The following is a 15,245-nucleotide window of genomic DNA, read 5'->3' on the forward strand; positions in this document are numbered from 1 at the left end:
GCTCAACATCCATAGACATCTTCACATAAAAAATGGTGAGAAAAATGGTGTCATATTCACAGCAAGTGAGCACAGTATGTGGCTTCATTAATTTACAAGTATCTTCATCTTTCCAATTCAATTTTTTTTGCTCCCTCCTATTTCTATGTACGATTACGACCTCAAGCAGCTCTCTCTCTTTATTTCTTTTTACTATAGCTTAGTGGCTGCTGTGGATGGTTTTGAAATTTCTTAGAAGAAAATTTATTCTTTTTCTGTATACGTTGATTTCAATTAAACTTTATCACACAAAAAACCTTCAAAATCAGACACTTTCGAACTTAACGACCCAAATAATTGCGGCTTCGTATGTTTACGATTCCTTCATCTTTGGATTGTATGTTTGCTGATTTTATTTGTAGATTTGGATTTGGATGAAGAAAAAGTAATCAACAGTAAGAAGTTTTTTAAATGTATTTATCATGTTAAGTCGGGTATGATGTTAAGATTTATGAATCATTTTGGACGTTTGGCTTTTACTTTTAAGGTGTCAGTTTTAAACTTTAAAGTAGTGTTACCCATACAGTGTATCGTTGTGAGCTAGCTTTTGGCGTCATCTGAGGGAGACCATGAATTACAATTGGTTTGTAAGGCCAGAGGAGTTAGTAAGTATGTGTCTTGATACTTTAAATGTAAGAAAAATGCGTCTTAGTCCTTCTGTAATCGAAAAAATTTCCAACTTTATTTTAGATTCTTTCAAGGAATAAACAGGTTGTTCATGCGAATGGTCAATCTGAAATAAAATTGTTATACCTGAAAATGAAATCATCAAAACGAAAGAAAAGAGAGAAACTTTTTTAATCAGATAATGAAAGCCGGATATTGAAAGCTAAGAATTGAAATCCCATTTTCATGTGAGACGTGAAAAGTTTTCTCTTTTCTTTTGTTGAGGGATGGACAGCATGATGTGGAGAAATAAAATTGGCCTTTCGTGATTTTCTTCTTTTCTACTTTTTTTTTTTCTTTCTTTTTTATTTTTCATTCAAAAAAGATTTTTTCGTCTTTTTCTTTATTTTTTTTTCTTTTCTTATATTGAGCTATATTTACAAATTGTATCAGAAAAAAATGTTATTGGAAATAAAATCCTATCGTCTATTGGCAATTTTTATTCTAGGTAGATTTCACCTTTTTACTTAAATTTCTACATTTTTCTTTATTTTCACTTAATCACTACAAATCTTATCTAGGTAATGTTCTTTTTTTCTTATATGCGTTTTCTTCATTTTTTAAAGAAAAATGTAATTGTGTAAAGTTAGCTTTAGTTTTTGAAGTATTAAAATTTAGGTTTTTACGATTTTCCGGCCCCACGACGTGCGGCGTGACCTGGTCAGACGGGAAATTTCAGTTTCATTCACAATGTTGTGGAAGCCTAATTAAAGTTGTAAAATTGTTACCAGACATGAACTTTTTAGTATTCAATGTATTAACATGTTGTCCTGTAAAAAGCTTCTGTAAAAAGCAGGTCAACAAGACATCAACAAGGAGATCAAGATGAAGAAGTACGGTTGTGACATTTGGATCGTACATTCACTTTGTAAAAAGAATTCCAGAGAAAATGTCAATGCTGGGACAGAAAAACAAGTTCGTTGCACCACCTTTGGTTAGAATTCACAAGGGTAAAGACGTCCTGGAGCTCCAAAAGCTACATGGCGCAGAACAGTCAGCCAAAAATTCATATGGAAAGCCTTTTGTTGTTACCAATGCTCCAATAAGTACAAAAAGTAAGTATATACGAAGCAAAATCTCACAAGATTCTAGTTCTTCTTTAAAAATGAAAGCTAACTTTACACAAGTACTAAACATGGATAGGCTTCTCAATAGTACTATTCTCATAATTTCCTTTTTAAAATCACTCTACACAGTTACAAATATAGCTAAATTTTTCATTGATTTTCATTAAAAGAAAAAAGTATATGGAAGCTTATAGTCAAGTGTATCTTTAAATTTAGATTCATTTGTACTACTAAGAAGCCATTCCTAGCAAAATTTTTCATTTTTTTTTCAACTTCCAAAGAAGAAGTTATTATTGATTTACAAAGAATAGCAAAACAATTTTTTTTAAAAACTTTTTTCATTTCATTTTCTTCTCATTTAATAATTTAGAAAAATATTTTTCGTCAATTTCTTTGTGACAAAATTTAATATTTCCTCTTACAAAATTTTTATTTTTTTCTTTTTCAATCTCATTAAATTTGTATTCATTATACTCATTCACAATGTTCATGTCGACGGGGAATAAAAAGAACAAACAATCAAGATGTTTTTTAATCCAATTCAATATATAAATTATGTCATAAACGTTCTTTTATTTCTCATTTTTTGAATATTTCATCTTTTTTTCTTTTTTGCTACTGCTGTTTCTTTTACATCACAAGCATGCACGCACATGTACACACAAACACACATGGGAGATGGAGCAAGAGAATAGAATTGTGGGTTGTTAAGATGAAGACTGAGGAAATGAAAAATGATAAAGTTAAAATATTTTCTTAGATTTTTTGTCGATGGAGATGACGAATTTTTCAAGTCTGAATAACGAAAGCTGCCTCTGTCAACTATCATTAAACCTAACTATATTTAGTATTTTGAAGTACCAAACTTTATGAACTAGAGGCAGTCCCAACGTGAAAGCTCTGTTCATTGCAAGAGCACGTGGACGTCATAAGACCTGATGTAACCTACAATTTACCCAAGTTGACACGTGAAGCCATTGCTCTACCATTTAAACCACTGTTGTCATTTCACCGCCTAACCACTTACTAATGTAAATGTCATAAAGTATTGAGCTTGGAGATTTTATAACGATAATAAAACTGTCAAATGGTTGAATTGCTAAATATATTAACTACGCCAAAATTGAACAAAAAGATGAATTTGAAACTTTACTTTAATTTTTAAAATAATTACTTTGCCTAAATTTAGAATTTTCAAAGACAAAATGTTTTCAATTCTAAATGCTTCATCTCAAAATCATGTCTACATATAGATTTGGAATTCATGTCACTTACAACAATTTCTCTCTTTTTAGTAAATATGTGTTTTCATATTTACGTAATCAAAATTCATTTTTGTTGTAAATTTTATTATTCAAATCATACACGATTTGATTTCAGCGTTTCCGTTTGCATTCCTTTCTCTTGTTTGAAGTTTTTTTTTATTTGGAAAAAAGTACATACTCGAGTAAAATATTCAACAATCAATGTACGAAAAAGAAGATAAATATGTATGAAAATTGAAAATGAATTTTTTAAAATGAGCAAAAATCAAAATATTTTTGTAAATTCCCCAGAGACAATTTCCATGTTTATTATATGTTTGTAACTTAGATACACACACAATGAATTTTTTATTTTCAATTCTCCTGGAATTTTCTTTTTCATTAATATAAACACAACAAATGAGCAGAAAATAATGATAAAAGTAAAAGAGTTTGGTAATAAATTGTTAGAAATTACATTTCATAATAATAATGATAAAATTCGGAAAATTGAGAAAGTTCAAAATTTTATTTAATGGAAAATCGATATCATTTCCACTTCCTTTAAATTTATACAGACACAATTAGGGTTGACGTACTTTAATGTAAAGAAGAGCTTATTTTATCGTTATTGCCTTTAACACATTAAAGGTGGAGTCAAATTTTTAATGAAAATTTTTGTTTATTTTAGAGAAATTAAAGTGAGGATTATGATGATTATTTGGTAAGATTTTATGATATTTGGTGCTGAGTTTTGGAATTTTCAATGATTGACTTATGAATGAAAAGGCAAATGAATTTGGCTGCCAAATTTAGGCTAATTCCATTTAATGATAATAAATGAGGTTTAGCTGAGCCGTTAAAGGTGTGGAGATTCTTCATTTGTGTCGTCAAAAAACTAAGTCAAAATAACAAAATTTAAATGACCATTTCTTTCGTATCGAATTCAAACCAATCAAAATGTAACCCTATTATTAGTATTAATTTGTCAACAAATGTATCATGAGAGTTAATTATTGACATTATTAAATACTTCTCATAAATTCTCATATTAATTAACTTAAACACTACGATCAAATCATTATGTTTCAAATTTAATCTAAGCAATCAATCATAAGCTCTAATACAGTGGTGGGCAACATATGTGCTGTGGTACAAATTTGTTTGGAAATGTCATGAACCTGATGACATGTTTGGTTTTAGTCAATGCTAACCAGTAAGGTGAACAGCAAATTATAAAAGGTTGAGCATCACTGCTCTTTAAAAATGAATTTCATATTGAATTACCAAAAAAATGAAGTTTAAAATAATTTATCATTAAATTAAGTTAGCAATTTAATTCAATTTATGAAATGCAATCTGATAATAAGCTTTAGCAATTGAATCTTTTCAATTTATACCGGGCGACACAAATGAAGACTGCTCTGCTAAATTAGATCGAACTAAGACTAGGATTCAAAGCTGTATATGGTAAAACTTACTAACGGCTTTCATTTGGTGTTAGTGAAAAAGGTTTAGAGAAGGCTTCTTATATCATGTCGCTCGGTAATGGAATTCTTGTCGAGTTGTCTAAAGCATTTAAAGATTGTTAAGAAAAATTTTCACTTTGAAACATAATCTTGAATTTTTCTGTTTAAAGAAAATTTGTCTTCTTTATTCAGTTCGTCTTCGTTTTTCAGCAAGAAAAGAATTTCGAATCTGATATTCAAAATCTCTTTCTATGTGTCTTGATAAATTAAGGCAAATAAAATCTCGAAAAAAATTTCATTTTCTTTTTCTCTAAATTAAAAATCACAAAGGCTTTTATGCCTCTTAAATTTAATACCACTTTATTTTAAGTCCTCATTTTTAATTTTGCTCTTTTTTTCAAATTCCATTTTTATTGGCTTTTTTGTTGATGAAAGAAATGATCAAACTCTAATCTGATTTAATGCAGCTACTCATTGATAATAAAACCAAATTATGAAGACGATTTTCTCTTCTTTTTCTTATAAGCCCTATCCTCCCCCCACGAAAATCATAAAAAATATTCTATGCCAGAATGTATTAAAATCAATGATGCTGCAAAAAAAGAAAAGTTTTCATTTTTTCTGTCGTTTCAAATTTTCATCTCTTCCACATTTACTTTAGAAAATATTTCCTTAGCTCGTTATTTTGAAAGAATGAAAAAAGAAATCAAAATGGAAAGGAAGAAAATCAGTATTGAAGCTTGATGCGGGTTAGGGTAAGTGGGAAGATTGCACGTGACTCAAAAAATGTGACGCATTTTCCTGATTTGTGGACGTTTTTGTTTTGGAAGTTGAGAATGACAGAATGAAGTTATTGTTAAAGACACTTGAATTTTGTCATCTTGGAACCAAAGACAAGGAGATCACTGTAAATGGGAAGTAACGAAGAATTGAATTCACTCTATAGTGAGGCTGATATTAAAAGACGAGTCAAAGTAAACAGGCTTCGATGGGCTGGATATTATATTGAAAACCTGACCAAAGAACTATTGCAAACAGGATTGCACTTGGTATTGGAAATGGATAGACGGAAATTAGCGAAAGAGCACTAGTCGCCACCTGACTGAGGACATAAATCACTATTGATCTGTACGGCCAGCAAAATAAGTAAGTTAGTAAGTATTGTCAAACTTCATCTTTTAAATATTTTAAAACAGCATTCAAGACACACGGACAAATACATTTTTTAGAAACTTTGTTTTCCATTCATTCAGAACAGTACTTAGAAATAAATATTGAGTAATTCTCACTTATACAGCTCCCACTCTCCATCCATCTTCCCACAGTTTTACATCATTCATCCGATAAAGCAAAAAACGAAAATATTTTTTTTTATTTACTATTCATTGAATTCACGTGCGTCTAACGCATTTCTTCATTTTTATCTCTCAGGGAAACAAGAAAAAAAGCAGATCAAATAAGGAATGGAAAATCCAAAAATACATAAAAAGCGAGTAGCAGAATGAGTGGAGTGGTGATGATGATGATGATATGTGTCATCGTCAGAGGATTCAAACGACAGGCAATATATATTCAAATCACTCAAATAATCGATACGCACTGTTGCTGGCTCGTATTCGACTGGCAATGCCATCATTTCGAATCACACCGTCACCACCACCATTAAAATGTTTAGTAAAAAAATTTCGAACAGTAGCAAAATGTTTTCGATGTCACCAAAAGTGCATTGATATATTGGTCCTGTCAACTTGTGACTGGTTCAATGTTGAGTTCAAAACATCCATGGGCAATAAATCGCAATGATTTACTGTCGATGATGTTGTCATTTCACCATTATTGACACTTCCCATACATTGATTATGTGTTTCAATTGTAAATGAGCTAATTTCTTCATTAAAATTATCATTTAATGCATCTCGACCCTCGTTAATGTGCTCACAACTGCCATTTCTCCGACATACTCGACGACGTGAAGAATTTATGAAATTACAACGATACACATAGACCGTAATGAAGGTAAATAGAACGCCTACGGATGAAGCGAGTACTATCAGTAGACCTGGATGACTTGAAATATTCTCATTTTCACGAATATCGCTCCAATGTTCCGATTTTTCGCCATTCATTGTGTGATTTATGGCCATAATGTGCTGCTGTTGCTGATGATCTGTTGCTTCGATATTTTCATTTCCGCTGTTATTATTACCGTCTTCGAATGCCTTTCCTCGATTTAATGACGGTCGATTTTCACTATCGACATTATAATGACCATATCGACTTTTGCCATTATTACTATTGGCACTAATACTACTATGACCATCACTGCTATTATCATTTAATCGATTTACTTCATCAATTGATTTACTTTTATTATTGTTTGTTGGTGCTACATAATGGACATTCTCCATTCCATTATCCTTAATTGCATTTACTTTATTTGTTGTTGTCGAATGAACTCCAACAACATCGGACTTGATAGTTGTTGCTGTTTTTCCTACCTTTTTCTTGTTATTATTATCAACTATTAAATTTCGATTGATTATTGTTGTTCCATTATTATTGTGTACGTAATCAACATTCGACATACTCAATTGTATGCCATTTGTGATCAACGAACCATTTTCCATCGACAATTTAAAATGTTTAGTTTTCATTAGAATTAAATTATTTAATCCCCCGTTTGTCTTTTGTTTGTGTGCATCTACGCTTACGAGAGATAAATTTTTATTGCCATTGTTAGTGTTGATGCTTTCATTATTGTTTAATGCCTTTATCTTTGTTTTCACTACGTTAACTGGATGCGCTAATTTTGCCTTTTTCATTAGCTCATCTTCATCCTCCTCACTTGCCTTTGAATTTTTCATTTTATCACTCGATTCTGTTTTGCTCTGTTGATTTTTTGGCTGTTGTTCATGCTGCTCATAAAAATGCGTATCGTTCTCATTCCTTACATTCGCTTTTGTTTTATTTATCGTCATTGTCTCGTTTGATAGATTTCCATCATTTTTAACTTTCAAAGATTCCTTTGTCATGTTACTAAATTTATTGTCATTTGATGTGATGTTGGTGGCGTTAGTGGTTGATATTTTTTCAAAAGTTTTACTTTTACTTGCTTTATTTATGATACTCATGCTATTATTTGGCACTGTCGCTCGTTCGTCACTTGAATCATTTGTTCGAGTAAATGAGGTAATTAATTTCTGTTCATTCCAACAATTTGGCACTGTTTCATCATGAATATTTGAGCTCTCCTTCCATTGACCACATTTTCTATAACCACCGTCGTGAGGAAAATACGATATTGAGTTTAAGTGTCTTTCTTTACGCTCAACATCATTTTGATTGTAATCAATATTATCGTTGATATATTCATTAGTTAATGTATAATTCTCATCATCGTCAACAGCATCATAACATTGTTCAATCTCTATAAGTTGTGAGCATTTAATGAGATTTCCATCTATAAGTAAATGCCTCAAATTCGGCGATGTTTTCATAAATGAACGATGAATATTCTCCAATCCACAATATCTCACACTCAGTAATAATAAAGTGGGTAGAGTTAATTGGGGCATGTAAATAATTTTGTTATTAGATAAATCCAGCACTTGTAAATTTATCAAATTCATCAAGTTATTGGAATTGAGCTCCATAATGCGATTATTTTGCATGTATAATTTGATTAAGCTCGATGGAAGACTCGATGGTATTTGTGTCAATTTATTGTGATCTAAATGTAATATTGTTAACATCTCTAATCGTCCTAATGCATCCTCCTCTATTGATGACAAATTATTTTGAGACAAAATTAATTTATGCAAAAATGGATAGCTCTCAAAGTCGCCACTTGCAATTATCTGTAATGAGAAATGGAAAGAGAGACAGAGATGAGATAGATACACAAGAAGAATGATAAAATATACATGAAAATGTAAGATGGAAATTGGAATAATAATTGAAAGAAAATAACAACAATAACAATTGATGCAAAGTGATAACAAAAATGGGACGAAAAACATGCACAAGTTTGAAATTTTTAGCGCATTTTTGAAAAAAGGGTGCTTATCATTTCTCTTTGATCGACTGGTTTGGTGAATGGCTGAGTAAGGCGTAAATCTCAGCAACCACACATCGTTGTCTTATTGCTTGATTTGCTATCATATTAGATTTATTTGACAATGACAACAAACTGTTCGATTTTCCCATACAGTGAAAAAAATTAAGCTCCAAATGAAATCCGAAAAAGAAACCCAAATAGATTTCATTTCTATTCTTGGGGTGACACCCAGCATGAATTTGTTTAATAAGGACAAAGATTATATCAAACAGATTCAGAAGACATTTCGAATTATTTTCTACCGTATTTTGAATATTCAATATCGTGTACTGCAGCTTACAATAAAATTAACATAACTGATGGATCATGTCAATCGCATATTCAAGCTAGTATGGCAGTGTTGTGCAAACTGTGTGCTGGGGTCGTAGTAAAAAATTATTTGGGCCATAATTTATAATTTTTTTGAGAATTTTACCCACGAAAAACCTTAGCAAATTAAAGTATTCCCAAAACGGAGATTTTGATCCGCAAACCAACCCTCCCCCCTTATTGGTATGCCATGAATCAAAAAAGTTTGGACAACACTGAAGTGAAGCAAATAATAGAACAAATTTCAGCATATCGTATTGTGATTGTAGATAAAATCAACGAGCTTTTTTTCTTCATTTCATTCCACTGCATTGTGATTTAGAATGAATGAAAAAAAAGTTGTACGTCTCAAGATAGCGACAGAAACAATTGCTACATTCAGTGCCACACAAATTATTTTTAAAATTCATCTTATGCTAGCAGAAGCGAGGTTTATTTAGTAAAATACAACTAGAAGTCGAAAAAAGATGGAAATGAAATAAAAAGTGGAGTTTTGAGAATGCAAACGGGAAAATTTCAACAGTCATGTCACTTAATGGTCGTTTTATCGCACTTTTGTCGTAATTTATGCTGACTAGTCAGACACTATAAGTGTATGTGAATATGGTGTGAAGGAATCTTATGCCATTATTTATGAAGATATTCGAGGAAGAGAAAATTCTTAAATTCTGAATGCACATGTTGAAATATAGCAGAAAAGTTCTAGAGTAGTGAAAACATCCACTTTTGTTTGCTTTTCACAATTGGAATAAGTTATTTTCCTTATCCGGGCAAAAAAGAGAATAGTAAGAAGTTTCTGTTTGCTTGCTTGTATGCAGCTTCTCATTTTCGCATTTTTATTTCTCAATGAGTTTATCTATCTACCTATATGTACTTCTCCTCACATTTTTCGACGTTTGAATGAAAAATATCTTTAGCGTACATTTTTAAGATGATGTTTGATTGCGGAAGTGATTTGACTTCAAAATAAATTTTGATTTAAGCAAAGTTTAAGTGGAAGAATTTACCCCGAAAGCACATGGCGTAGAAATCAAGCCCAGGCCGACTTCGAAAACCATGCTTAGCTTTACAGCTCTAAGACACTCAAATAGAACTCAAACTCAATTATTGTAATCACAAAAAATATCTAGCTCCATTTTTCTTCAAATGTTTATGCAAATTCCATGGTCATTGACAAAGTTGTTCCGCGAAAACACTCCAGTAAGATATAATAAGGGTTAATTATTCTCAAACATTCTTAACTGATAAAACTCATAAAATATGCCAAAAACTGCGCTCCAAAATTATGGGATGTAATTGAAACTTTTTAACTTCAAACAATTCTTTTTCCTTTGTTTCTACAAGATAAACATTGGGAAGGAAGAAAGAGCGAAAACTTTTTATTATCTTTTTAATTCCTACTGGTTTTCTTTTCATTCTTGCTTTATCATTTGCTATCTATCTCCTCCTTTGTACACATTCATTTATTCTCGCAGAAAATGAAAATGTCTCAGTTTTTCACTACACTTTCTCATTGTGTATAAACTTCTTCAACCACATAAAGTATGAAGAATAAAAAAAAACGAAGAGCAAAGAAAATTTGAATAATTCAAATAAAATTATGTATAACTGAATAATAATTTTGATAACCGTAGAAGCCGCAAGATTTCTATTCCGCACCGCTTTTAAGGATGGTTTAGGAAACAAATTAGAATTTTAAGAAGCTGATTTAGATGATCTACCTAAAAACTTAGATACAAAATTAATTTTTTTTTTTGAGATTTAAGCAAGACTTTAAACAATTTGTAGTGTCAACGGACGACTAATGTCATATTTTACCGAACGTTCTAGAGAAAATGTCATCAGTCAATCGTAGGTGTAATTTTTAATTAGATATTATATCAAGTTGTTCACTCAGGGTTGCTTTAGGTTTTTGAAAATGGCTATATTTGCATTACAATAATTGTTTAATAAATCCATATTTCACAGAGCATTAAGGGTCTATATAATTAAGTAAATTACAGTTATATTCGAAATGAAACTTATCACAATCTAATCCCACAAACAGCACCTAACGATTCAAAATGAATATTCAGTGAAAAATATTTCAACTTTTTCTTTAATTGTATAACAGAAAACTCCTATCTCAGCTGAATTTTTCGCTACATTCTATATTCTAATGTTTCTAATGTTGAGTAACACTTGCACCACATTAAAATTGATAGCAATCTTCATAAAGAAGGAATTTCTAAGCCTTTTTTTTGGAGTTGTACAAAAAAGTTTTTAGTCTTCGGAATAAATCTCCATGAAAAATTGCCCTATTCGAAAAATAATTCAGCCGGTAAGGAATCGTTCACTTGTTAAGGAACACTATTAGAAGGGAGAAGAGGGGGAGATGGGGTTGAGAATTTGTTTTTCAGGCTTCAAACAATTCAGATTATTTTACATGAAGATTTTGTTACGGTGAAGGGATCGATTTCTTGCGTTACGTAACTAGTGACAATTCCTAAGATGTGAAGTTCAAAAAGAATAAAAATAGGAATAAAAAAAGAGATTTGTTTCATGGAAAATTGCTGTAAAATTTAAAACCATTTCTTTTTATGTCTATTGCTTTCCTACAGCTGAAAATTTTCATGGAAAATATGAAAAAATGTTTACAGTCAGCAGGAACGGAGAAGATAAACTGAATTAATTAAGAATTTTTTTTATGAAATTTCATGAAATTTATGTTATGTTAAATATTATACTTAAGCATCAAACAAGCACAAAAATTCTTTGCAGTGTTTGCGTTGAATGTATATAATTTAAATTCTATTCTTCGTCTTCATAGCTAAGGAAACTATGGAAATTGCTTTTCTTGCTCATCTCATCATCATCAACATCGCTTGCTGCTTTTACCCCTAATTTTAATTATATCCATTGGAATACGTAATTATGACTATTTTTTCAGTCGCTTCATGCTTTGCTTTTCGCATTCATGCACGTTTTAAATATTCTTAATAAGCTCGTACTCGACGTCATTGTTTGATTGCCAGCTGATTCGAGTTTTGAATTTTAAAGCTTTTTATTTGTTTCGTTCATATGAAAAGTAAAGCAATGGAACTATGTATGTGCACGTTTGTATAGATTGTAATGTAGGCTTATTGAGAGATGATGAGAAGGTCATGTGGGCATTTTCATGTTATATAAATCTACAATAAATTAGTGGTTGGCACCCTAGTGAGTCGCCAAGTTTTTATAGAAATGCCAAGAACTGTATGTGGTTTAGGTCGGGGCTTACCACCAATGTGTACCGTTAAAAATAAAAGCTTGATAGATCAAGCATTTCCATATGAACCTTATTTAAAAAAAATTTAAAAATTCCAATAAAAAGTCACACTGTCTCACAGGAATTTGCCAATATTGCTTGAAAAAGTCAGTTGAAAAAATCATATTGTACTAGTTTCTATGAACATATTGAATCAATAAGAACAAATATTAAATTTTCTATAGATTTAAAATAAAAGCACAGCTTGAAAATTGCTAGTTCATGTAATTTAGCCAACATTCTGTTAAGGATGTGACACTTTTATTTTATCTGTTTTATATTAATTAAACTAAGAGATAATTGGTGTTTATTAATGTTGTTATACTTGAATAACCTTTAAGTCAAGGACTTGAAAATCAATTACTAATTGAACATACGACAATTGGCTAATTATAAAAGGGACTATAAAGATATATTTTTAATTAATCTTTATTAATAAATTTTTTCATCTGTAAAATTTTAAATTTAAAATTAATTGAAGCAAAACAAAGGAGAAGTGAGTACCATGAGCAAAAATTTTCTTTCGCTCCAATGAATTTTTCCAGCAAAAATGATTTTTACGCGCACTTTTGAAAGTGTGCAGCATATAAGACACTTTGTCCGTTTGGCTCCCGTTGAAACTTTGTTAGCCAAACAATAATTCTTGCTAATTTCTATATTTATTAATTAATATCTGATCGCTGGGACAAAAATGCGCTGATGTCACTTGGTAGGAACGAGTCCTTTTTTAATTTTCTTCTTCTCAAGCACAGAAAGATAGAAAAGTAAGAACAAAATCCAATTTAAAATTGTACATGAAATATATTTTCTAAAGTTCAAGAACAAAAAAGAAAAATCCTTTTGTAATTTTTTCACAAGTGAATAAACCTATAGAGAGATCATGCAGATATTGAAAGAGAGAGACACACACATAAAGATGTTAAGAAATAAAGAAGATATATACTTACATTGAGAAAATTTCCATATAAATTTAATATTCTAACAGATTGTGCCAGTGAATCTGGTACTTGACATAGTCCCACATGACTGTAATCCAATTCCATGATACTCCATGTAACAGCAAATGCACGTAAGGCATTTTTAAGCATAACATTACCAGCAATAGAGAGACGCGCTAGTTGTGCTATATTTTGTATCGTTTGTAGTGATGCAATATGTATCCGATTAAATGACAAATCGAGTATTTGTAAGCTTGTCAAGTCACTAAATGCGTCATTTTCGACGTCAGATATGTCATTATTAGATAAATCCAATCGTCTTAAACTTGGCAATTGAAAAAATACTTCTTTTTTGATGACACTGATTCGATTACATGACAATATTACATCACTTAAATTTGATTTATTTCGAAATAAATTTGGATCTATGACACTCAATTCATTCGATGATAAGTCAAAAAAGTTTAAATTTATTAAATTATCAAATGACTCTCCATCGATCGTTGTGATAAAATTACGTGAGAGATTGAGTGTCTCAAGACATTCACATTTTATACAACTAAAATTTTTCAATAGATTTGAACTTAAATCAAGTGCCTTCAAGTGCTCATGTCCGTTCACTTTAAATTCACTGAATCGATTATGTGACAAGTCGAGCGATGTTAGATTGTAAAATTTGCTCACATTTAATGTCGATAATAAATTATTTGATAAATTTAATGCTATTACATTACTCGTGCTGATATTCACATTGAGAATATTGAGATTTGTAAAGTTTGCATTCGATAAATTTAGTATTAAATTTTTAGTTCCAGTTTCATTCATATCATTGTTGACACTACGACGTTTACGCGTCGACGACAATATAATGTCATGGGAATGAAACAATAAATTATTAACGTCAGTCTTAAAATCGAACAAATTGTCATAACGTTTATTGTCAATTCTCCTATGATCATAACCAATGAATGTTGTGGCACGTTGATCTCCCACTGCTTCTGTCAATGTCTTTCTCGACACCAATGGTGCTGTGAGACTGTTGGTGGTCTCTCTCTGTACATCCTGATATAAATGATTCGTGGATATTGTTGTTATGGTTGAGAGTAGTATGATGAGGTGTGAAAATGAGTTTGGCCAACATGAATTTATCAATGTCATGCTTTTGAATGATTTTTGTCGTTTTGATGGTTTTTTCAATCATTTGGGAATACGAGACAGGTAAAATGGCTGCTGCTTTGGCTTTGCTTTCCCCCCTTCTTATCACACTTGTGTGGTTTAAATGTTAGGATGTGATGATATTTGGCTTATGGTACTCCTATCTAATCCATTATCTCTTTCCAATTGTTATTTTTTTTTCTTCTTTTTTCAACTTTTTTTTCGTCCTCCTCCTCCTACTTTTGATGTCAAAATGTTGATACGTTACTGCCTTCTCTATATGCTTTTATGCTGTTTCTGTGTTTTTATATCTGCCAGAGAAAAAAGAAGAAAATTAAGGGGAAAAATTAGTTTTTTTTTCTGTTTGTTTGGTAAAATAAAAGTTTGGATATAAAAATATGTTAAACATGGATGTGAAAATGAAAGTTAAAGTTCATCATGGGGTTATGAAAATGTATTTGAATAAACAGTAATAAAAGTGAAAAGAAGTTCAAAAAGTTCTGATCTAAGCAAATTAAGATTGACGCATTTTTCGTGTCAGACTTCTATATATTTATCAGGCATACGATTTGATGAGGAATTGATAGATTTATTGTGTGTAGGCATGATTTTTAGGAAACTTTATATATTATAAAGCATATTTAGCATAACTTTCAAATCAAGGTTTCAAATAAACAGAAGCAATCGTTTCAATCTTCTGTGGGCGTGACGTGATATTTTTAGGTCCGTTCTATAAATATTCCAATTATTAGGAAATCAAGTAGCTCTCGATCCTTTGTTTCTCGCTCCACTTCAAATTCCTGACCCATTCTTAATACAGTGTTGCCCAAATTAAAAATCATTGCTCGATTTCTTACAGTAAGCAATTAAAGTATCTAAATTTCAGAAAAATAACATGTTTGAAAATGGTTGGATTCGAACCGACGACCTTTAAGTTACCATGCTAATGCTGATG

General features: G+C 30.8%; 1 protein-coding gene across 1 annotated transcript in view; it reads right to left on the minus strand.

Moving 5' to 3' along the window:
- Positions 1-2,120: 2,120 nt before the first annotated feature.
- 2mit (leucine-rich repeat-containing protein 2mit) overlaps positions 2,121-15,245 on the minus strand; it is a 37,029-nt gene continuing 23,904 nt past the window's right edge. The window contains exons 2-3 of the mRNA XM_070647783.1: positions 13,145-14,601; positions 2,121-8,342 (exon numbers count right to left, since the gene is read on the minus strand). Coding sequence (XP_070503884.1) covers positions 6,198-8,342; positions 13,145-14,293 — 3,294 coding nt within the window. The 5' untranslated portion in view covers positions 14,294-14,601 and the 3' untranslated portion in view covers positions 2,121-6,197. The remainder of the gene's footprint in view (positions 8,343-13,144; positions 14,602-15,245) is intronic.

The sequence above is a fragment of the Chironomus tepperi genome, unplaced genomic scaffold (assembly GCF_022539635.2).
Source record: "Chironomus tepperi strain 1889 unplaced genomic scaffold, CSIRO-AGI_Ctep_v1 contig_376, whole genome shotgun sequence".
Lineage (NCBI taxonomy): Eukaryota > Metazoa > Arthropoda > Insecta > Diptera > Chironomidae > Chironomus > Chironomus tepperi.